The sequence below is a fragment of the Mixophyes fleayi genome, chromosome 11 (assembly GCF_038048845.1).
Source record: "Mixophyes fleayi isolate aMixFle1 chromosome 11, aMixFle1.hap1, whole genome shotgun sequence".
Taxonomy (NCBI): domain Eukaryota; kingdom Metazoa; phylum Chordata; class Amphibia; order Anura; family Limnodynastidae; genus Mixophyes; species Mixophyes fleayi.
In genome coordinates this window covers 24,967,507-24,993,411 of record NC_134412.1, presented here as the reverse complement: position 1 = coordinate 24,993,411, position 25,905 = coordinate 24,967,507, and the positions used below count along the sequence as shown (strand labels likewise).

Sequence of the window (25,905 nt, the reverse complement as noted above, 5' to 3'; positions counted from 1 at the left end):
TTTAGACTCAGCAAATACTCATCCTTGAACTCCTGTCCTCCACCATAGAGGAATCACTACTCTGACCAGTGCTCTCCCCACGGGGGACCTGCTTTGGGGTATCTGGAGTATATATATTTTTGGAGACTGCACACTCCCCCTCTTCCTTCCCACGAGACTATACACATTGTTTTTTTAGGCTAGTTACTCTCACTTTCATACACAATGTAGTCTGGTGCTCGTTATGTTTGCTGGAGGTGGGGTTTATACTTTTGTCTTTACGGTGCACGTTGCTTCTTGTCTTTATATTTGCATATATCAGTCTCAAAGGTCCACAGTTTTGGAAACCTTACACACTCACTTTTGAAACTTGTCCTAGTGCTATTTATTATGTATGTTTCACTTTTACGTTATTTAAAACCCAATAAAGATTTATTTCAAATAAATGACATGCAATGTATACCATGTTGTATTAAGGTTTTTGTTTTTTGTCTTATTGGTGATTAATACATTGTATAACCTATTCATATAACATTATAGTGTTATGAGCTATAGTATAACAGAGTGTTACAATTTTCCTTTTTGCTGAACCTGGTTGTGTATTAATATAATTAGGTGTTGATTCCCTCTCTTGGGTTTTAGCGAGAGGTGATATAAAAGTAACTTCACAGCTGTAGATATATGCCGTCTGTTCAGGCATCTGTTTAGTGAGCAGGAGACAGGAGCCTTTTAGTTAGACTTACTATATAAAGGAAAATATTGAACGGTTATGCACCAACATTTGCAGGCTGCTCCTACATCAGACCTATGAGCTGCTATATAAAAGGATGGTGACGTCGTATAAAGAAACAAACTTTATTGGAAGCTTGCTGACAAGCACAGTCACTGCTGCATTAAGATCACACAAGGATAAATACGCAATACACCTAAGGAATAGCCCCTCGGGTTAAGTGAGAATCATTTATTCCACACAGGTAGAGGTAATTATAGATGCAGAGTAGACTGGTTGTATTCTCTCAGAAGGAGAACTCTTAGCTGCTCTCTCCCAAGGTGTGCTTGTCAAACAGGTACTCGCCCATGCCGTTCTGGGGCACCCCAAGACGCTTCAGGTTGGTGATGTAGTCTCCAAGCTGCTTACTAGCCTTCACCTGTTCTTCCAGGTACTCAGACTCCAAGAAGTCACACAGCTAGAAGACACAAGGATCAGTCAAATACATGCTTGAAAAACACAGACTACACTGCCCACCCCCCAATGAAGTTTTGTAAACGGCAACTTTTGGAATAATGGAAGTTTCACAGGAAGCAAAACCAATTGTAGAATTGTTATTTCGCAAGATATGAGCTACGAGCGCTGAACACGCTCACGCACAGGAACGATTTGTAGCCGAGGTGTAGTTTCAGGAGGAAGTGAAACAGTGGGAAACACACACCCTAACAGTGTACAATACAGCAGCTCTTATAGAGTCAGTGTAGGCTAAATACTAGTATTTATGCATGGTATGCAAATAAGTTTGTGGATACTTACATGAGGGTCAACCTTGTCAGAGGCCAGCTTGTGCAGATCCAGAAGGGCCTGGTTCACGGTCTTCTCCAGCTGCAGAGCAGCCTGCATGGCCTCCAGAGTGTTAGCCCACTCGTCACGTTCTGGTTTCTAAGAGAAAGATCAGGATGGTTTAGAATTGAGCATTTATCAGGATGGCTGCATAATGTAGATTTGGAACACTGAGAAGCCATCTGTAATACATGCATTCAGCACATGACATTCAGCAGAGGATCATTGTTTTAGCATGTAGAAAATAGTTCTAAATAGAGTGCATTACTAGATTACATCAGAGGCATCCAATTGGTGGCACATAAACAAGCTTTTTTTTTGCCCAGCTTTATTGAGAACAAAGTTACTTTTGGCATTTACAGTTAAATCTCTGAACCCAGACTGCTCTCACCTTGACGTCCTGCAGCACAATGCGACCCCCACGTTTGTTCTGGTATTTCATGAACTTCTCAGCATGCTCTCTCTCCTCGTGGCTCTGCTCCTTGAAGTACTTGGCTACATGATGAAGGGCCACATCGTCACGGTCAAAGTAGAAAGACTGAAGTAAAGGAGAAGATTGAGTTTTAATATTCAATGTTTGTAGGTAGAAACCAATATTTATCTAGAGATAAAATCTCATATTACAGATCAGGAACTGTATTTCATAAATAATCAGTGTTAATGAGGCATCAGATCATGCAGCACCAGACAGTCAGCAATATAGAAAACAGACACGTTACATCATACAGAGCCATATTGAAACAAGAGAACAGTGTAAAACAAGAGAAAATATCAATTGCATCAGAATAAACAGATTGGAACGTAATGAAACCTGTTTTCACCACCTTGTCTTGATGGAAACAAGATATGGGGGGGGGGACCTATTCATGAGAACTGACATACAAGACAGCTGAGAACAAACAGATGATGGGGTTGGTGGGAAACAAGCGACTGGGACAGGTTGAGGAGCGAGGAGGAATTTAACTATGCATTTTGTTTCATGTAATGTTCCCATTTAGCGTTTTGCTACAGTTGCCCAAACTCTGTACAATTATATTTCATTTTGCTGAATTTCAGACTGCACAAGTCATGCACAGAGTGGAGGCAGCTACTGTGTGGAGTTATACAGTATTCAGCCATCAATTTCCGACTGCCCCTGGTGCAAGCGAGCAGATTACTTCCTAAACTCTCCCCATTCCCTCTTCTACAGCATAGACAAGGCTTCTCATGGAAACCTATACCGGTCACCAGCAGCAGGGGGCGCTGTAAGCGGGTACATTCCGGTTCTATTCTGTATTTATATAATAACAATGTCACCTAATCATTAGAACACAGGAACAGGTGCAAATTGTATTACGAAACAAGAGCTAAAGGAGACTTTCCTACATTACTCTCCCAATTTGCTGGGAGATGGATCTATTATAGAGCTTGTTTATCAACCCGACGGTTACACAATATATTTTTGTCATCACAGCATATTAAGGGGTGAGGCTCTCTTGTCCGTCCCCTCCAGGGTTATTGTGTAAGCAGCCTGTGAAAAACACGTTCTATCTGCCCAGAGAATAAAGAGATAAGCGATGTACAGTACAACATGACACAGGGTGTGTATGGAGCACTAGTCCCCTGCAAGGAGCAGATACTGACTGACAGGGTGGGGGAGGGAGCACAATGCAGATGATTATTTGTAACGTTCTACATCGGAAGATAACTGATACAATGTAGCATTTAAGTAACAAGGACTCTGTACTCCATTTACGGTGCGGAGCTAACAGGACGTAACGCTAAATAGATATAACTGCATATTGAAAACGCAGCAGATGTCTAATCTGCTTCATTATACCGCCCTGTGGATTTCCAACTGTTATGGAACTATAAGACTATGCTGGGACTTGTAGTTCCATAACACCTGGAAAGCCACATGTTGCCCCCTTTGTAAAAGCCATTAAGGTGTTTCTATGTATGAGATACTCACCATGGAGAGGTAGGTGTAGGACGCATACAGCTCCATGTTCACCATACGGTTAATGGAAGCTTCGCAGTCTTGGCTGAAGTTCTGGCGCACCTGGGACTCCATTTCGGTGTTTGGTGGTTTTTGTTGGCGCAAAAGTCACAAAAAAAGGTAGTAATTCAGTAAAGATAGTTTCTTTAAAGAGATCGGAGGACCCTGAGATTGTTCCGTTCAAACACTGTTGAAGCAAGAACTCTACTCAGAGCTAGAGATGGTTTGATCACAGACCAGGAGAGCTCAGTATTTATAGCCAGCCCAGGGATCTGGGGAATGACATCACCTTCATACACTGACATCATTCATCAGTAACCAATACAATCCAGGCATGCTGCAACCAACCACAGCAAGGGGGGGGAGGGGGGCAGCTTTCCTGTTTTATCCAGCACAGAGTGTTGTTCAGTGTGGAAAGGGCTGATTCACACATTCTTGTACTTTGCCTTGAGGTTATTTCATTGATAGAAATGTCATATTTTGTACACAGTGACAGATTGTATACATGAATATTTGCACACATCTCTCCTCCTGTCTTCACCACTGCTCTGCTCTCCAGCTACCTAGCCCTCCTCCTCGAGGACCCTCTCCCCCCCCCCCCCCCGTCCCCCTCCTCTCCCTTCTGGGGATCTCCCTGTCTTCCATGCCCTCCCTCTTGGGCTCCGTCGTATGTGGATCTTCCCTTCTCCCCTCCCCCGCCCCTCTAGCTGTGCTTTGAGCTTACTGAGTTACTGTGCTTATTGTTTACTGTACTGTGCTGTCTCACCTCGTATTGTAATTTTGTTTGTCCCTGTACGACACCTAGTGGCGCCCTATAAATAAAAATTAATAATAATAATAATAATAATAAAATCAGATGCATTTAATTTGCTCTCTTTGTTGCTGCTCAGTTGCTTATTTTGTTTTAAGCAAATTATCCATTGGTATTAACAAGCCAGTGACACCGTATTGCAAATGCATTTGCACTTGATGGTCCTGAGTCATTAAGGCACACATACCAAGCGCATTGTACATTTATTATAATCCGCAGGTAAATCGTCTCCCTGTACTCCAAGGAACGGATTTAAAGATACGTGTGGTGTTGACTACGAGTGTAGTTTTGCTCTACTCTACCAGACACTGCTTGATACGTACAATACCTGTGTGTAATATAAAATCTTAAAAGAGCGCACAGAACAAATATATTAAGCAATTATTGGTACCTGTCAGGGTCATTCCACATCAAATCAACACAGGGTTTCAAACTGACCATTTTAGATTGTAATGAAATTGTAATGTAATAAATTGTTTCTTTACACCATGGAAACCCCCCAAATCTTAGGCTGATACGTGCACTGGTTTTGAAGTTATATGCCTTTAAAGCTGCAATTTTTTAACAAACATTTTTTTTCTTCACTAATTAACAACAATATGAACAATTTTTTTAGATGTTTTTCATAGGGCTCCAGATTTTGATTTTGAATATTTTACATTTTTAATTTTTATTGAAACATACTGCTGTGTTATAGATCATATGAAAGCCTATAAAAAGAGTTTTAAATTGAAACCTTGCCCAATCAGGTGAGCTAGAAATGGAATAAAAAATGTTAAAAGCAAATTTTTCATTAAAAAAAGTACAACTTTTAAAGCATATAACTTCAAAACCAGTGCACGTATCAGCCTAATATTTGGGGGGTTTTCTTTACACCCATGGCAGCATTTAATATACTAAATTTCATTACAATAACCCTGTGTTGATTTGAAGTGGAATGACCCTATTATATATCAAACTTTCCCAAGAAGAATCAAAATCTACAAACAAAGGTGGGCTCAGGGTTTATACAAATGGTGCTCACATCTGTCCACAGTTTTATCATCAATTCTGTAACATTGCGGGGGGAGGGGGTGTTACAGAGGGTTGGTCTGTTTAGTTACTGACTGGTGGCCAATTCAGTTATGTTACAGTCAATAAATTTACTGATGGTTGGAAACCACGGCTGTACCCAATAACCCTCCCACTATGTGTAGGTTTACTTGAGCTGTTTTTCCTGCAAACATCTGTGATTGTGTTTATAAACCACATATAAAGCTGGATTCTTTGTTTCTTCTCCTAGAACATATATTCCAGTCACCTGTTGTATTGTGGCCGTGAGCTCAGATGTTTAGTAAATTTCATATAACACAATAAAGAGGCCATGCCCATTTAAGGGAAAAATAGGCCACACCTAATTGACCTTTGTAGAGACCACACCCCTATAGGTGCACGCAGCTCTCCCTTTTCAAGCAGAGCTGTGTGAAGTGGGGGCAGGGTCCAGCCACCTCAATTATACCGTGCCCCAGGCTTGGAGGGGGGTTTCCAGGCACTAGGAACCCCCCTCCCTCTCGGTTTGCCTATGTGTGCCTGGGTGTGAGGTCATTTTCTGACCACAATAACAGGCTCCATTGTTGCCTGAAAATTATCCATTCTCTTGTCCTGGATGTTCTAGGAGCTGAACAGCCAAATCCCATCCAATTCTGTGACCCACGTGAACAGCAGGTTCGGCCGCGTGTGGTCACCTTATTTTACTAGCTTTCCTAAAGGAGTAAACATACCACTGCCATAGGGCCTTCCAGTTTGTTTTTAGTTTGATCCAACGCTTATTTGTGTTGAATCTCTATAGACACAACTGTTCCATGTTAGGTACAGATATTGTGACCCTGTGTCTTGTTGGGTGAATTGTACTTACTGTGACAACTGTATGTTTGGTGTTTCTGATGAGCTCAAACCGGCCATTACCAGATGATCCACCAGTTAGTTCAAGAAGAACAAGTTACGTTTTGTATTTGTGTGAGGTTTGCTGATCTTTGAGATACATGTGATTTTTTTTGTGTGTCTATGAATATTGTTGACACATAAGAATTGTGTAAACCAGTTATGGGCTGCCTGATACACTTCATAGGACCAACATGTGTTCCTCCAGCAGTCAGATTTGCCGTACGTTACTTTTATTTTAATTAATAACTTAAAACAATTGTAATTCGCTGTCACTGTGTGTGTGGTCTTGGGGTACAGAAATGGGTAATACACTTCTTAACTTGCACTTTCTTCTGCCCTGGTTAGCTCTCTGCCCTGGTTAGCTCTCTGGCCTGGTTAGCTCTCTGGCCTGAGTACAAATGACCACAGGGTCCTCGCACATAAAGTTTTCAGCAATGTCTCTTTAAGGCGTTGGGGCACTGGTGTGGTAACGTAGGGTGCAGTGCAAACAGATGTCTCAATGATTTGGTCGCCAGACCATCTCTATAAAAATAAACCTTATTTACGCTCCTCTTCACTCCAGCACGTTACTTGATTTGCAAATATCACTAAAATAAAAATGTACATCTCCTTTCTTACTCCAGCACAGTTAATCGCCCCTCCTCTGTGGGGACCCTATCTCTTGGGCTATATAACACACAGGGCCGTCATCAGGGGGGTACAGGGAGTACAGTAGTATGGGGCCCAACAGCAGAGTGGGGCCCCACCAGCACTGGGCCCAAACAAATTTATTAGGGTCAGTGGTCTCCACAGTACATTAAGGGAGGTAGTGGGGGCCATTTCTAGGCAGCAGCTGCTCCTGGGATGTGAGAGGTGGGGAGAGACCTCTGCATGTAATTAAGGATGCCCCCTTCTAGGCAGCATGTCTGCCTCCGCTCCCAAGATGTCAGGGCCCCACAGTTGCCGCTATTTGCTCCAATCCCAGCCCCCCAGGTGCCCGGCTCCCGGACAGAGATTAATTAATAACGTCACAGTGCTGTCAATAGAGAGGAGCCAAAAGGAGACAGCAAAAAGATGCAGAGAGGCAGGGCCATCTTAACAACATTATGGGCCCCCGGGCAAAGCAGTGCACCGGGGCCCCTAGATATAAATATAGATATATAGCTGTATACAGATACAGATATAGATATATAGAGTAGAGATATATAGATGTACTTGCTCAGTGACCCTTGAAGGTTTTTTTTGCAGGTTTTTTTCTTTTGCAGGATTATTTATTCTCATTAAGAGCCATGCCTATGGGGCCCCCTTGCCCGTGGGGCCCCCGGGCAGCTGCCCATCGTGCCCAATGGAAATGATGGCCCTGCAGAGAGGTAAGTAAACTACTGTACGGGATATATGGAACCGGGGATGGGGGGGTGACTGCATAGAATTGGGGGCAGGCAAATGTTGGGTGGAGAATAATTTAAAAATGAAGGTGGGGTGGGAGAAGGAAGGAGGTGCTCCCTGCCTGTTCCATTTGTACTGCGCCCCGTAATTTCTGGTGGCAGCCCTGATAACACATGCTTGTTGTACTCTCTCTGCCCCTCCTCCCATTCTCACAAACACTGGAATTTGCACAGGCTCAGACACCCTCTCCGGCCTGTGCACTCTCAGCCTTGCTTGGTAAATCTGACACTCTTACTAGTGTCCTCTTGCAGCCTCTTCACTCACCCCTTGGACTATAAAAGAAGGTTCCGCCCTTGGCAACCAACTATAGCAACCAATCAAATTCTAGCTGTAATTTTTTAGTACAGTTTAGAAAATGAAAGCAAACATCTGATTGGTTACAACACCAAATTTTCTACCAATTCACCCACAAAATGGCTGCCATCGCTCTATGAAGGCTACGGGTGCCTCTTAAAGAGGGTGAGGAACCATAAAGTTCTCTGGGTGCTACCAGTTTACATGGTTAGTTGTAAACTGACCTCGGAGCACTACAATATACATCATGTCATGTTTAATGAACTCAATCCTAATGATTTTTTGTTTTCTTTAAATATTAAGATGTACTCCCACCTAGTAAAAGGTGGTAATGTCGTGGTTTGTCCTGGGGCATAACCTGTTCATTAATACAGAGCCAGAAAATCAATTAAATAAACCACTTTTAAATGGTGGCGGGGGCATGGGGAGTGAACTGGGCGACCAATCACAAACCTCAGTCTCTTGACTATGGCTTGTGATTGGTCCTCCCGCTGACACTCTCCCATAACCTCGTTTTTGGACGGGGTTGTAAGAGGATCAGAAACAACTGTCTTGGAAATTACGGACAGCTGGCAACTATGTTTGCACCACCACAATGCAAGTTCTTCAAAATGTCTCCTACTTCTACTACAGTATTTGCTCATCGGTCCTAGTGGCCATGCAAAATGGGACAGTCCTGTTTGGTGCACACCTGTGACTGTCATAGACACATCAAGAGCTCGATAGGCAGCTCAAATCGATATCTACTACCAGCATTACTAAAGTACCCCTTTGCAATAATTATTTATTTGAAAGACAAAGTTGAAACTCCCATCTTGTCTCTGGATATTTGCGACATAAATCTTACTACCTGTATAGCACTAATCCTGTCAAACACAATTTATCACTCGTGCTTTCCACATAAACCTAGGACAGGGGTCCTGTATACATGACTCATTCATACACTACTGTGTTGGGGAAGCTGTGTTTGGAGAGCTGGGCCAGCATGACTTGGCAGAATTGAGGAAAACAATGAAGAAAATAGAGGTGTCACGATGACGTATGATGGTTGCTGGGTGACCGTGTAAGGGGAAGGAGGGGAATGAGCCAGAGGAAAGATTTCTGTAAGAGTCCTGTTATGTGCTTCACTAAAACTAGCAATATAACTTGCCTCTAGAAACATGTCCAACTGATTTTTGCATTACTTTAACAGGTCTTTTATACTACTATTATTCAGTGGCGGATCCAGGGGGGGGGGGGGGGCGATTGCCCCGATCGCCCCCCCTAGCAGACACTGGCTGCCGACGGCTGCACAGTATGTGCAGGTCCGTCCAGCCGTGACAGGCAGGGACAGTGTTCTGCCCGGCTGCTCTGATTGTGAAAACAGAGCAGCCGGGCAGCACACTGTCCCTGCCTGTCACGGCTGGACGGACCTGCACATACTGTGCAGCCGTCGGCACTCGGCAGCCTAAACTGTTAGAAAGGGGCGGGGCCTAAATCGCCCCCCCTAAATCGCCCCGGGTACAGTCGTTTTCTAGATCCGCCCCTGCTATTATTATTATTATTATTATTATTATTATTATTTGTTTTATATACATTATTTCCTTATCAAAAACAATTAATTAACAATGAAAAACTCATTTTAGAACATGTGTACATGTGGGGCTAGCACCTTTTACTAGCATATAAATATAAATAAGTGGATTCAAAAACAAATATCACATTGAGAGGACTATTGCTGCAGGGACCCTGATTTGCAGGGACAATTCCAGTTTTGAAGGACCACTAAACGCTACAAATAAAAACATGTTTTTAAATCCATATATTAAAATATCTTCCCTTCCACCCACCTTATCCACTATATAGGGCCTGAACGAGTAGAAAACCCGGTACTCCCTCTCCCTGTACCATCTTATCTCCGACTGGCAATGCCCACCCGCATTCCTAATGAGTTATTATACCACTGTCAAACTGTATCAGAAAGGTCCTGCAGCATTGCCACGCTGCCTTCCACAGCTCTCATAGTGGCCCATCGGAGTTATTTAACTTTTAAGGATCGCAGCGGATATCTCCGATGTCTGCTGCGGTTCCACTGACTTCGTAAGCAAAACCAGTCTCCATAGGTTTCTACGGGGACTGCGGTTTTTGCACGATTTAACAAGTTCCGAAAATCTTTGATCTGAAGATGACGTTAGCCATTAAAGACTATGGGGAAAGCATTGCAGTAGAGGGATCTTCGGATCTCTTACCGCAGTTTGCCTACTCGCAAGTATGTCTCTGCGCATAAGTTACCAAACGTTGCCATAGTGACCCGGAGAGAACAGGAGCTTTCAGGTAAGTGAAATCATCTCCAAGACAGTCTCCTATTGGATGCACTGTCCCGAGATGATTTTACTAAATTAAATGGGACTGAAAAATCATCTGTCATCATTGCGACAAGTACAGCTGACTCCAGTAAGAGATGACATTCAGATTAGATTTCGGCTGTTGGCGTAGACCTATCAATGAAGCCCTGCACGGTGGAAGGAGTGTGTAGAGTGCTGGGTTTCTTGGCACAGTGGAAGAACTGTGTGGAGTGCTGCGTTTCTTGGCACAGTGGAAGGACTGTGTAGAGTGCTGGGTTTCTTTGCACAGTGGAAAGACTGCGTAGAGTGCTGGGTTCCTTTGCACAGTGGAAGGACTGTGTGGAGTGCTGGGTTTCTTTGCATTGTGGAAGGACTGTGTAGAGTGCTGGGTTTCTTTGCACAGTGGAAGGAGTGTGTAGAGTGCTGGGTTTCTTTGCACTGTGGAAGGACTGTGTAGAGTGCTGGGTTCCTTTGCACAGTGGAAGGACTGTGTGGAGTGCTGGGTTTCTTTGCACAGTGGAAGGACTGTGTGGAGTGCTGGGTTTCTTTGCACTGTGGAAGGACTGTGTGGAGTGCTGGGTTTCTTTGCCCAGTGGAAGGACTGTGTGGAGTGCTGGGTTTCTTTGCACTGTGGAAGGACTGTGTAGAGTGCTGGGTTTCTTTGCACAGTGGAAAGACTGTGTAGAGTGCTGGGTTCCTTTGCACAGTGGAAGGACTGTGTGGAGTGCTGGGTTTCTTTGCACAGTGGAAGGACTGTGTGGAGTGCTGGGTTTCTTTGCACTGTGGAAGGAGTGTGTAGAGTGCTGGGTTTCTTTGCACAGTGGAAGGAGTGTGTAGAGTGCTGGGTTTCTTTGCGCAGTGGAAGGACTGGAGTAAACAGTTTTTAATTTACTGTTTAGTGATCATTTAAAAGCTCTGTTCCTGACAATGCCATTGTTTACATGATGTGTATAGAAGAGTGTAGAAGCTTTGCCTTTGTGTAATGCAATCACCTGTTATCAGGTGTACATTACATGCATGACGCTACTACTCAGAATTAATTACTCTTATGGAATAAGCGCTGTTATGAAATCTGAGCATATTGTGTAAGTCGTCTGCCAGGAATCCGGTATATAAACCAGATTTACTGTGCTGCCGTGGGCCGGTTTCCATGCAAGTGAGACTTTGTTTTTAACCAGTGCATTAAAATAAGGAATATAGGGCCTGATTCATTAAGAAACATAGGCAAGAAATTTCTTACTTAAGTCTCCTGGACAAAACCATGTTAAAATGAAAGGGGTGAAAACTAGTTTTCTATTTTGCATATAAGTTAAATACTGTCTGTGTTTTCATGTAGCACACAAATATCAACTTTAAATGTCAGTCTACAAATAAGCTATCAAGTATTTGTGTGCTACATGAAAAAACAGCCAGTATTTAACTTATGTGCAAAATTGAAAACTCTTCACCAAGAGCCACTTGTGAGGCCCCTGTAAAATGTTATATTACCCGACAATGGCTTACAACACACTAAGACCACAGCAATATATCGATCTTGCAGGAAGTGTCATCATACTGAGCTGTTTATTAATGGAATGAAAGGAGAGGTTGGCCCCTGAATCAGATTTTATCAGGGGGCCCATCATTCTAATGGGAGGCCCTGAGTATATCAACATTGTACCTACTATTCATGCTAGAGCTGGATTATATAAATGCCCCCATGCCATAAAATGGCCAATATAGTGGGAGGAAATCAGGGTGTGACTTAGCAGACCAATAGGATGTCATAGCTGTAATACGCCCAATCAGTTCCTAGGCACTATCTGTGTTGGTTTCCGACGGGTGCCTGGTTTCCCCCTACAATCCAATAACATTATGGTAGGTTGATGTTAGTGTGTATGTTTGTGTGGTAGTGAATTTTAACTATTCCACTTGGGCAGGGAGTAATGAGAAGGATTAAAACCGTTCTTTGTAAAGCGCTGCCTAGTATGTTGGCACTATATAAAGTTTACTCTATTCTCTCGCCATACAATCAAATTGGATTTGAAGTGAGATCCGGCAAAAACGTAGACACTGCAGTCGATTCCGGTGTCTGTGCTGTGACTGATTCAGTGAACAATATAAAGTAAAGGTTAAAGCTTTTGTTTTTAAATTATTTTAAACAGCACCCTCTCAATATCCATAAAATCATGTTTTACACAACCACACCAAAAAGAAGAATGAATTACTGACACACACCTTGGATAACAATTTGTGCACAACATCTCTTGTTTCGTCTCTTGGTTTAAAGTCTCTTATTTTATTTCCTGTATTTGCACATCCCAGCTTCTTTTAATCTGTATGAGGGCAGTAATTTTTAGGATATGTTTTTTAGCATTTATGGACTGTGTATGTAAGGTAGGTTCAGTGGTGGAACTACCGTGGGTGTGAATGGTTCGAGGTCCCCATTCGGGGCCCTGCACGCCATCCAATACCCCCATGTCTGCTCTGAAAGCGCAGAGCAGAGGTCGCGTCTGAGTGTGCTCAGGGGGACCCCGGGAAGCTACATCGTCATCTCTGGGCCCCAAGCCAAGTTTTGCTATGGATCCCTGTTCTGCCCCTGGGTAGGTATGCATTATTTTTTTATTTTAACTCCTTTATCTTCTCATAAAACTACCTTTTCTAGTTTTCAGTTTTATTTTTTTAAGCTAACTTAAAGCTACTTAAGCGTCCCTGTGTTTTGTTCCCTAAATATTGGCACCATAGTTGTACCATGGTTTGCTACAACTGCTGCATGTACTGGTACACTGAAGACTAGGGATCACCACTAGTAAGAGTAATATAGGTTTAGTCTTATAAAACTGATATTGGTGATTGATTGCCAAGTCACCACATTTAATAATTGCTCTTGTTTCAAACCCTGATACATTACAATGACCATAGTGACTCAAGTGTCTGACAAAGTAGCAGGATAATATTACCTTTTCACACATCCCAAGCAGTAAGGTTGTGTTGCAGTGATAACTTAACAGTTTAAATTACAGCTAATTAAAAGTTCAAAGCAATAAGACTTATTTGGTAACCAAGTGGACCTGACAAGGCAGATTGTATGTCCCTTGCTTGCAGTAAAGTTGATTCAAACGTCCCCTGACTTCATTTCCCTATTGCTGGTCACATGATATCTCCGCAGTCTCAGCTGTTTTACCAAATGTCACTATTTCACTGTATGCAGTTTTAGCTTAATATTAAGTCAAATTAGCAATAAACTTATGATTAATATATAAAGTGCATTGTCAGAGGAAACATGAATTTGGGCTAATAATTCATGTAGTGATCATATTGTAATTGTAGTTCTTTCAGCAAAAAAGAAGAAGAAAAGAAGATTTTATTTCCCATGTGGAATACCACAGATCAAGAAGGAAGATTTATTGTTAATAAAGTGGTGAACAATAATCTTTTATTCAATGAAAGTTAATTTGAAAATCGTGTATGTGTTGTTTATTTTTCAATCTTTTTGGTACAGTGTGGGTAAAAACACTGTGACCACTGCTTTGGAAAAGTTGGCCCCCCAGTGATACAAACCTTGTTAATTACCCTGGCTCCCAGACAATAAGGAGTGTGGGAAGAGCCATGGCACTTTTCGGCTTGTGGTTGGTAGTGTCTGTAAGGGAAGGACATGCTGAATTCCCCCCATAGAGGCACCAGCCCTGCGCTAACTATCTGATGCTGCTGTTCATTATAGAAGGGAGGTCCACCCTAAATGTGGACTTTGATTTGCATTGCACGGACCATCGAGAAGTCCTGGTACAAAGGTATTTTGTAGTGTGCATTGAGTGAACATCTTAAAAGAGGCCCTTTAAACCTTTAAAAGTCTTTAATGGTCTTTTAGAGCTTTAGAAAGTGGAGAAGAGTCTGATGATTTATGGGTTAATACATTGCGTTAGTAGGATGCTGCTTGGGAAAACTCAGCTGTGAGATGAGATTACCAGACTGGATAACAGTCTGAGATCATTGGATGAGTGAGGGGAGTAGTGTGGGAGTTTTTAGAAATAAGGAAGAAAGGGTAAGATGGAACAGTGTTGAGAATAGTATTATATTTTTTATATTATTTTGAAAGGTGCTCTGGTAACTAGTGCTAACGAGAAGAGGGAGATCAGTGTGAGGTTGATGAGTCTGGTGAAAACCAAAGTAATCACAGTCTTTGACAAAATATAGTGTATGTGGGAGAGAGCAGAGAACCCTTCGGGCGTTGTAACAGCTGCAGTATGGAACTTCCACTACTGTTGCCGACCCATAAAATTAGTCGCCCTAGGCTGCTGCCTAGTCAGACAAGTTTGGGCTGGAACACTAAATAGAAATTGAATGACTGCCAAGGATTTTACTAATAAAGATATTGAAAAGGAGCCATTAAACAGGTATCACTTCAACCAAGACAAGGCATAGTCACATATACCAATAGAGAATGACATGAAGATGGTTTTGGTCTACAGCAAATAATGTGAGCGTTTAGCCAGACCAGTTCCTGCAGAATGTAGCAGATGGAATTCAGAATGGACAGGGTGAAAAAGAGAATTAAAGTATATAAAGGTAATTAAATAGTTGTGGGCAGTCTGTTCCAATGGTATAGAGCAGGCCTGTCCAACCTGCGGCCCTCCAGGTGTTGTGAAACTACAAGCCCCAGCATGCTTTGCCAGTAGACAACCAGTTGATAGCTGGAAGGGCATGCTGGGACTTGTAGTTTCACAACATCTGGAGGGCCGCAGGTTGGACAGGCCTGGTATAGAGAGAGTGGAAGAGCTACATTAGTCATATGCAGATAATTCCTTGTAGATGTGACATAACCAAATCAACACAGACAGGAATTAAAATGGTAATCTACTTGAAAATTAGTTAGCCCTGATTAAAATATATATATATATATATATATAGATATATGTGAATAATTTACTTTAAAGGGATGACACTTGCATTACCATTGTTGCATTTGTGTAACCAAGTAACCATATATAAGCCTTATAAACCATTGCTCCAGCAACCTTTGTGCTTCTGGCTTGTTACAACCATTAATGGAATATATTGTAGACATGAATAAATAATCTAAATACAACATAATATAATGGGCCTGATTTGTTAAAACGAGCGAAGGAAAAAGAGGTCAATTTGCACCTTGGCAAAACTATGTTGCATTGAAAATTGTATATACATTGTAAATGTAAAATGTGGGAACAGATTTGTAGCTGGGATTGGGCATATCCTAGATCAACTTTAAATTTCAGTTTAAAAATAAAGCTATCAAGTATTTGTGGGGAAACCTGATAAGCAGATGTTTGTTATAGGTGTATGTTTTAATGTTAGTTATTCTCATATTCCCCATTCTACCTGGACATGGCGGTGCTCATCCTAGCCATGAAGTCGTATTTCCCATCTGCGTTTGAAGCTGTACTAGCCATTTGATGTGTGCACATGCCCATTGGTCTTCAGTGAGTGGCATTCGTTTTTGTTATCATCAGAAAAAATTGTTCTTTTAATTATTTGATTTACTCTGCACAGTGTCTTCATTCTAGGTGGAGTTTTGTGTACATCGTCCCCTGCAGTCAACACTAACAGGTATATTTTGCAATACGTAGCATAAATAGAAGTATGTTAATAAAAAAAAGAAAAATAATATAAGTATCTATGTCAGGGGAGCACGCAGGGGGGGTTTCTGGGTCTCCAGAAACCCCTTTCCTCCTCTAACGAAGTGCCCCACATAGCGGCACTGTACTAAATAGCAGCAGCGGCGCTGTCAAAGAAGCATCCGCAGCGGTACAGTGCACGGCCCATGCGCAGCAGCTCTGTCGCTTTTTTTTTTGGGTGGGAGGGGGAATTCCCCCCTAAAAATCCTGCGTGCGCCCCTGTATGTCTTAAGGAGTTGACATTCTCATTATGTAAAAGGAATTTAAACATAAATATCATACAGCCCCAACCCCTTTTCTCCCATTTCTGAGATCCGGACTTTCTGGTCCTCCTGATCTGACCTACCCGCGGCCGTGCCAGGAGATTCTGAGGTGCTGACGAGTGATCACATGACTTGTGTATAGTGTCTGTCCTGTGACTCAGCATAAGTGTTGGTGAAGTGACTCAGCAGCTTGTAACACTCTTTATCCCAGTCCTATATCAGCAGGAAAGTTATCTTAATGTTCTCCTTACCCTCATAAAACATTTACTTTATTTTACTGTGTATTTCATCAGATTTCCATTGTAAAAAAAATCCTCAAAACAGATGAAGATGAACGTGTAACAATTTTTCTCATGATTTTCTTGAGTCAATCATGCTCCTGGTGTAAATAAGGTAGTTTCCAGCTGTTTGTGGAATGGTTCAAGGGAAAAGGCTGCATCAAGTCAACAGTGTGTTCCCATTTGCACACCACAAATTGTTACTTATATTGGCATTCTAGGATACTTAGTAATTTATTATTATACACTTCTAAATCGTACTTGTTAAGAAACATGGTGATCGCCTATAGCACGTCTGGTCAGTCGCCTAGCAACAGTAGCCAGTGTCCATTCTCTGTCAGGCAGCAGCGGATTGCACCTTGATGTACCTTCATCATCATCATCACCTATTTATATAGCGCCACTAGTTCCGCAGCACTGTACAGAAAACTCAGTCCCTGCCCCATCGGAGCTTACAGTCTAAATTCCATAACACACACACACAGATTAGGGTCAACTTGATAGCAGCCAATTAACCTACTACTATGATTTTGGAGTGTGAGAGGAAACCGGAGCATCTGGAGGAAACACACGCAAACACGGAGAGAACATATAAACTCCACATAGATAAGACCATGATCAGCAATCAAACTCATGACCCCAGTGCTGTGATGCAGAAGTGTTAACCGCTTTGCCACTGTGCTGTACCATGTATATAATGATCACCACTGCATACCTGATTGTTACCTGTGTCATTTTCCTGTCAGGTAACTATGGAGTGCGCTCTCACGTGTCTAGGAACCTTTTGATCACAGCTACCTGTCAGTTCTGTAATTAGCATTTCCTTCTGACAGCCGGTGACAGTATGTGCACTCATATGTTTAATTATGCGATGATCTACGCTGCATGTCCGATTAGTTACCTGCATTCCACTTGCTAAGCGACAGTTGTTATCCTAAGTTCCATATATATGCAAGATGTCCACCGCTGCACTTAGGATTGTTGCCTAAAAACCACATTAGCGCCCTCATCGCCCATGCAACCGGCGCCTTATTGATTCAGCTGGTTGCTAAGTAAATAGCAATCAGCGTCTCTTCAGCTCCTAGTCTGGCAGTGTTAGCTATACAATTACTTACTACACTCATGCACCTAATCATTCTGCAGTATCTGATTGGTACTGCTGCCTTTATAACCCTCTTTCTGACATCATAACAGTGCTGGTGATAGTTCCTGCTTGACCTAGTGTGTGTCACTCACCGGACCGTGAGTGCCTCTGCGCTGGTGCGTGGTTCTCTATCCTTCCTGCCGGCGCCTGTCCTGAGCCGCGGCCGTCCGCCATCTTGATGGACTGCGCATGCGCAGCATCCATGAACTCTTATGACCTTGCTTTTAACCTAATTGGTGGATCAATCACCTCTCCCTATTTAAGGCACCTGTGGCCATTGTATCGTTGCCTGATCTTGAGTCTCATTCCCTGTGAGTCTCTGAAGGTGTCTCCTGTGCCCTACTCGTATCTTCAGTTTCCTGCTAGATTACCTGCTCTGCTCATCGGCGGTTCCCATACCCGCTACTGACTCCGGTGTCCTGCTCGTGTCTTCAGCTGTCTGCTGGATTACCTGCTCTGCTCACCTGCGGTTCCCATACCCGCTACAGTCTCTCAGCTCTCCTGCTGTGCCTGCATATCCTCGTTTGGCAAGCTTCTCTACTCAGCAGCGGTATGCATACTTGTTATTGACTATCAGCTGTTATCCTGCATATCCGCTTTGGACAAGCTTCTCTACTCAGCAGCGGTATCCATACCTGCTATAGACTATTAGCCGTTACGCTGCATATCTGTTTGAACAAGCTTCTCTACTCAACAGCGATATGCATACTTGTTATTGACTATCAGTTGTTATCCTGCATATCCGCTTTGGACAAGCCTCTCTACTCAGCAGCGGTATACATACCCGCTATAGACTTTTAGCTGTGACGCTGCATATCTGTTTGGGACTAGCTCCTCTGCTCTCCAATTGTATTTATACAGTTATAGACTCTTATCACTCCTCCACTTATCCGCACCTGGACAAGTCCTCACCTCATCACAGCAGTGGTACAACTTGCTATACGCAGACCACTGACTCTCCCGCTACCTACCTACACCTGGACAAGTCTTCCCTTCACAGCAGTGGTACAACTTGCTATACGCAGACCACTGACTCTCCCGCTACCTACCTGCACCTGGACAAGTCTTCCCTTCACAGCAGTGGTACAACTTGCTATACGCAGACCACTGACTCTCCCGCTACCTACCTGCACCTGGACAAGTCTTCTCATCACAGCAGTGGTACAACTTGCTATACATACGCAGACCACTGACTTTCGCGCTACCTACCTGCACCTGGACAAGTCTTCCTTTCACAGCAGTGGTACAACTTGCTATCCGCAGACCACTGACTCTCCCATTACCCTCCTTCACTTGTTCACGTCCACTCTGCTCTCCTACCAGTACAGCTGCAAGTCGCTGACTCTCCTACCAGTATAGCTGCAAGTCACTGACTCTCATCTATTCCATTGGCATTCTCTCTCCATCTGCTGTTATATACGTTCCTACTATTCACCCTACTGCCAGAGGACCGCTGGGTAAACCCCGCCCCTCTGGTAAGCATTATCAACTGGTGAATCCTGGGCAGAACTCCTAGTGCCCGTGACAGTGTGCTTTGTAGCCTGTTCTCATGCTTGACCCGGATAGTTCTAAGGATTCTGCTGTATTATTCTACTCCTGACCTTGGCTTGTTAAAAGGATCTGCACATATATCTTTACCTACCTGTCACGAACGCGCTCCCAGCTGCCGTGACGTTGGGGTGTTTGCTGTATGAGGTCACACACGATTTCAGCCCGCAGTCTCTCTCACCTATCACACAGGTTCTTAGACCTACGGAATCGCCCCCAAACACAGCGCTCTCACACCCCCCAGACACTTCAGGTACAGCCACCACCTATTGGTTATGGGCAATAGGACCCCAATATACTGTCCCACGCTGGCACACAGGCTCCTAGTTCCACAAACTAGCAAGACTCACACCAGCACCCACAGGGTTAACTCTTCACACCTCCAGACTGTTACACAAATGTACATACAAGCACACACAGCTTGTTAATCAAATGTATCAACCAGTCACACACAGGGTAACCTGGATAAGCAATCTCTCTTCTACACAGGCTATGGATTCTTTAGAGTATCAAGGACGCAACTTATTAAATTTTAGATTTAATATACAAAAGGTACAGGGCATTCAGATATAAAGAAAAATAAGAAATAAACAAATAATAAATTTGACATAACAAGCAAAACAGTTTAAAATAAAAGAGATAACGTACAGAGCATTACTTACATATAATAATCTGTATGCCTGGGGCAGGCAGAAATAACGGACAGTCCTTCAAATAGATTGATCCCCAAAAGTCTGACAATTTGTTCCCTCAGAACACAGATTTTTAAGCAACCTCAAATGGGTGCGGCATTCACAGGGGCAGGGTTAATGCTAATCGGGGTTGTGTCCTGGGACACCTTTTCAAACCAAATTTACCTGTTGCCTGATTTATTAACCAATTCTACAATGTGATATATTTGTCCTGGACAGCGTTACATCGATCCAATCTTATCATTAACAAATCCCTTATGACTTGGTTCATCTTGTCATATCAAACATGCCTAAGTACAGGGCATTCGCAGAGCTTCCACTCCTTTTCTCCATTTCTCTGTGGGTCAGAATTCTTAATTTACCATATGAGCTGCCCTTCCTCATGCTATTGAGGAATAGGTGGTTGATCTCTGCTTTTATTGATTTTAAGTGGCATATTTTAAAACTGAATTCTTTCTGTCTATACAGTATTACATATAGGCTATGTTATCCCCTGGCCTCATTGAGCCAGGCTACATGCTGAGCGGTACCTACAAGTCTATTCAAGTGTCACAAGCAAACAGTGCTATGTCCTGGAAGCTGCTAAAAGTGGCAGGCTTATCTCCTCACACTGGGATGTAAAAACCTCCAAACACCATTACATCAGACTCTGCGTCTTTTACTGTTACACTAGCTTATCAATGGATTCATTTGATACAACCTATTTACCCTGCAGTTATGAATTATCCCTTGTAAATAACTGCAAGCTCTCTAATTTACACCTAGGGGTTAGTTTGTGTTTATACTACCTATTGAAGGGAAGTAAATTAGCTAGGGAAATACATGATCAAATACAATGGATGTCTGATCTGCATATCTAAAGCTGGTCTCTGCACAAAGGGTTTACCTAACTCAATTACCTGTTCCTGGGCTCATTTAGTCACACCTTTATCTGAATTGAACATCAGGTGAATTTAGGTATTCATGCAAACATTTATTTGGGTCCTGACATCCAATATTCTATTTCAGCATATCAGATTTATGCTTTATCCTGACATCTCCCCCCTTCAAGAGATGGCATGGGCATTGACTGACAGGTCAATGCCCAAGATCATCTCATCTCATTTCCCCCTGGGTCCACTGTAATAGCTGCTAGCTGGCTCTCACTGTCATTATGAGCCTTCAACCGATTATTATGAAAATTTCTCTCTATCATCCTGGCAGGGGAATCATACCACTGCTTCTGGCTGGTCTGGGCCTGCATCACGTTCTCGTGTACCAACCCTGTTACAGTGTGCACTTTGTCTCTAATCCTCATGTCTTCTAAGTGAAAGCCTGAGGGAAAAATGGCCAGGAATTCCTGATACTGTACTTCTAAGTGGGAACCCCTTAAGGCTGGCACAGCAGAATACCTACTTCTACTCTGCCCTACTCCCCAGTTACAACCTTCCCTGTCAGTGGGACACCCTATGCACTTCTTATCTTGGGGCCTACATAACAGGACACTCCCCTCCCCCTTGGACTCATCTATCTGGGGATGTAGAGTAGCCGGGAGTATGGGCCCCTCATTTATCTCCTCTAAGCCGTTAGATGGCTGGCTAAGTGAGTGTGGGCTAGCAACTGACCCCCTTGTCTCTATGGAAAACTCAGACGAATGGTCAGAACTCATATGTAGATCTGAGTGGTGAACATTCGAACTACAGGTCCCAGCAACAAAGTAAGAATTGCTGTCACTCGCTACTTCCCGTTGGTCAGGACTATGTGTCTCCCCCACATGCTCAATCGCTCTGTATGCAGCTGGTTCAGGCACAGAATATACATCTTCACTCTGCCCTCCCTCCCAGTTACCTGGTACAGCATCTTCCGAGCACATTACCTGGGTAGAAACATTGTCTTTCTCTAGCACAACAGAATTAATCACATTGTCATCTGTCCCATTTCTAGTAAGCGTATTATCTACACCAGTATTAATGCCAACATCTGCAATAACAATGTCCGCTGTCCCTATCCCATGACAAGATGTCAGTGTAAAAACAGGTTTGGATTCTAACACAATACTGTTATTGACATTATCCTCATTATAGGCAGTAGGTCCAATAAGACATTCTCTTTCCTTATCACATCCTGGCACCTCGGGTTCTTCCCGTAAATCATCATAATTGCCAGAGTTAACACTGGCACGTATCAGCTTCTCATCATCACATTTCACTCGCACAGCACCAGATGCAAAATGATTACAGAACAGTTCAGGTTCTTTACACAAAGTCACATCATTGGCAGGTTCAGCATTATCCCATACTACCTGGGCTGAGTCACATGGTGTAACAGAATTAGAGATAGTAGGAACAACATTTGCGGGAACATACTGAGAATTTAACCATTCAAGATCAGTAACTACTAAAACATTTGTGGGAATATCTTCAGGCACTTCCATTTTTCCCCCAGAAATAGTCTTCTCAACAATTATGTCCTCTTTAAAATCAGCCTCCTCCAATAGCAAATTCTGTGCAGCATCTGGTAGTATGCTGCTAGCATCATCAGCTTCCCCCAGCAGATTAAAAGGGGCCTCTGGATGCAAAATCTCGGTAGCATATTCCATGTTATCTGTAGCTGGCAGGGGTACCTTTTCCTCGTGGGCCACCCCTATAGGCTGGGCGATTACTGATCCAGCTTGTGAAAGAAGCTGCTGCAGGTGCTGCCTTTCGTCAGCCACCCGGCGACACTGATCTAGCCAGAATGGGGTATGAAGTCCACCCCTGAAAGATACCTCTTCCTGAGCGTATTCAAAACTCTCCTCCAGGTAGTCCAGCCGTTCCATAAGACTCATCGTGTAGCCCGGAATAAGGACCATCATGCGATACTCGCTGAAAGGATGTATCGGGCTTTCCTCTTCCCAGTCGAGGTGTTCGATGATCTCCCTGCGTGTCTTGTTGTGGCAGGAGAAACCTCGCAGCTGAGCTTCTTCAATTAGCTCTGCCATACTCATCATGACAAGTGGATTCTTTGGATTTAAGAAAATGTACCTACTCGGATCCTCTGGTTCAGTGACATTATCCACACCTTGATCCTCTGGTTCTGTCTTGCTCCCCAGCTCAGGTTCCATATCACATTGCTTCTTTGCATCATCCTCCAATAATGCGTGAACCAGCTCCTTTTTAGTTTTATCTGTCCAGTCGAGACCTCGCTGCTCACACAGGGCAATTAAAACTTCTTTGGCTTTTTTCTTGTAAGCAGCTGCCATCCTTGCAGTCACTTTGCAAAATAAAAGATAGAAAAGAAAAACAAGAGAGAAGGGAAGGGAACTGCTTTGCACGTATGTCTTCAAAAATTATAGCCCTGAGTTTCGTCCTTGTAAAACTATTGTATTCCTCGCAAGGTTACAATCAGTTTATAAGTGCAAGGGTTAATTGCTTAAACCATGCACTTAATACTCTAAGAAATTAAATCATCCCACCGCTATGCCACCAATTTGTCACGAACGCGCTCCCAGCTGCCGTGACGTTGGGGTGTTTGCTGTATGAGGTCACACACGATTTCAGCCCGCAGTCTCTCTCACCTATCACACAGGTTCTTAGACCTACGGAATTGCCCCCAAACACAGCGCTCTCACACCCCCCAGACACTTCAGGTACAGCCACCACCTATTGGTTATGGGCAATAGGACCCCAATATACTGTCCCACGCTGGCACACAGGCTCCTAGTTCCACAAACTAGCAAGACTCACACCAGCACCCACAGGGTTAACTCTTCACACCTCCAGACTGTTACACAAATGTACATACAAGCACACACAGCTTGTTAATCAAATGTATCAACCAGTCACACACAGGGTAACCTGGATAAGCAATCTCTCTTCTACACAGGCTATGGATTCTTTAGAGTATCAAGGACGCAACTTATTAAATTTTAGATTTAATATACAAAAGGTACAGGGCATTCAGATATAAAGAAAAATAAGAAATAAACAAATAATAAATTTGACATAACAAGCAAAACAGTTTAAAATAAAAGAGATAACGTACAGAGCATTACTTACATATAATAATCTGTATGCCTGGGGCAGGCAGAAATAACGGACAGTCCTTCAAATAGATTGATCCCCAAAAGTCTGACAATTTGTTCCCTCAGAACACAGATTTTTAAGCAACCTCAAATGGGTGCGGCATTCACAGGGGCAGGGTTAATGCTAATCGGGGTTGTGTCCTGGGACACCTTTTCAAACCAAATTTACCTGTTGCCTGATTTATTAACCAATTCTACAATGTGATATATTTGTCCTGGACAGCGTTACATCGATCCAATCTTATCATTAACAAATCCCTTATGACTTGGTTCATCTTGTCATATCAAACATGCCTAAGTACAGGGCATTCGCAGAGCTTCCACTCCTTTTCTCCATTTCTCTGTGGGTCAGAATTCTTAATTTACCATATGAGCTGCCCTTCCTCATGCTATTGAGGAATAGGTGGTTGATCTCTGCTTTTATTGATTTTAAGTGGCATATTTTAAAACTGAATTCTTTCTGTCTATACAGTATTACATATAGGCTATGTTATCCCCTGGCCTCATTGAGCCAGGCTACATGCTGAGCGGTACCTACAAGTCTATTCAAGTGTCACAAGCAAACAGTGCTATGTCCTGGAAGCTGCTAAAAGTGGCAGGCTTATCTCCTCACACTGGGATGTAAAAACCTCCAAACACCATTACATCAGACTCTGCGTCTTTTACTGTTACACTAGCTTATCAATGGATTCATTTGATACAACCTATTTACCCTGCAGTTATGAATTATCCCTTGTAAATAACTGCAAGCTCTCTAATTTACACCTAGGGGTTAGTTTGTGTTTATACTACCTATTGAAGGGAAGTAAATTAGCTAGGGAAATACATGATCAAATACAATGGATGTCTGATCTGCATATCTAAAGCTGGTCTCTGCACAAAGGGTTTACCTAACTCAATTACCTGTTCCTGGGCTCATTTAGTCACACCTTTATCTGAATTGAACATCAGGTGAATTTAGGTATTCATGCAAACATTTATTTGGGTCCTGACATCCAATATTCTATTTCAGCATATCAGATTTATGCTTTATCCTGACACTACCCTAAACCCCTGGCTTGTTTAAAGGAACTCCTGTCTTCTTCTACTCCTGACTTTGGCTGTAATATCGAAGGGAGCAGACTGATGTAAGTAAGTAACTAAAAACCTTTATTAAAAGGAGACGATTGCAAAATACTTTGCAGTTATTATTGACTGTAGCCCTGATTCGAGTCACCAGGAGCCTTGTGCTCTGTCAGGTTGACATGACGTCTGAAGCAGTGAATGTATGGGAGAATTTTATTGACTCCTACCAGTTCCACACACAAAAAGGCAAGGACTATCAGATTATTTAATAGATGAGATGGATGGTCTTGGCCTTCATATTAACAAATGTAATTTGCAAGGCCACCATTAAAATTTAGTATTGGACGCAAACGCAGGATTTTTAAGGGGAGGTTTCCAAATAGTTGAATTCTAAACAAAGCAAAAATACAACTTAAAAAATAAAGCGCCACAATAAGATAATAACATTGATAACACACATTAAAACTAGCAATGATACTCCATATTAAAATTAACACTGATACCGCACATCAAAATAGCATTGATAACACACATTAAAACTAGCAATGATACTCCACATTAAAACTAACAATGAAACCGCACATAAAAATAGCATTGATAACACACATTAAAACTAGCAATGAAACCGCACATCAAAATAGCATTGATAACACACATTAAAACTAGCAATGATACTCCACATTAAAACTAACAATTAAACCGCACATCAAAATAGCATTGATAACACACATTAAAACTATCAATGATACCGCACATCAAAATAGCATTGATAACACACATTAAAACTAACATTGCTAATGTACATGAAAAAAACAAACAAACAAAAAAAACAAAAAACATAACATGACACAAGTTTGGACTATATATATATATATATATATATATATATATATATATAGATTTGTTATTGGGTTACAGGGTGAAATCAGATACTGGCCACAATCAATCTGATGT

At 42.6% G+C, this 25,905-nt stretch overlaps 1 protein-coding gene across 1 annotated transcript; it reads right to left on the bottom strand.

Annotated features, from left to right (window-relative positions):
* Positions 1 to 820: 820 nt before the first annotated feature.
* Positions 821 to 3,746, bottom strand: LOC142107855 (ferritin heavy chain B-like). Its single transcript, XM_075191496.1, has 4 exons — positions 3,483 to 3,746; positions 1,923 to 2,069; positions 1,505 to 1,630; positions 821 to 1,166 (listed from the first exon to the last, which is right to left on the bottom strand). The coding sequence occupies exons 1-4, from the start codon at positions 3,582 to 3,584 to the stop codon at positions 1,011 to 1,013; spliced, it is 531 nt and encodes a 176-aa protein (XP_075047597.1). The 5' UTR covers positions 3,585 to 3,746; the 3' UTR covers positions 821 to 1,010.
* Between the last annotated feature and the right edge of the window lie 22,159 nt (positions 3,747 to 25,905).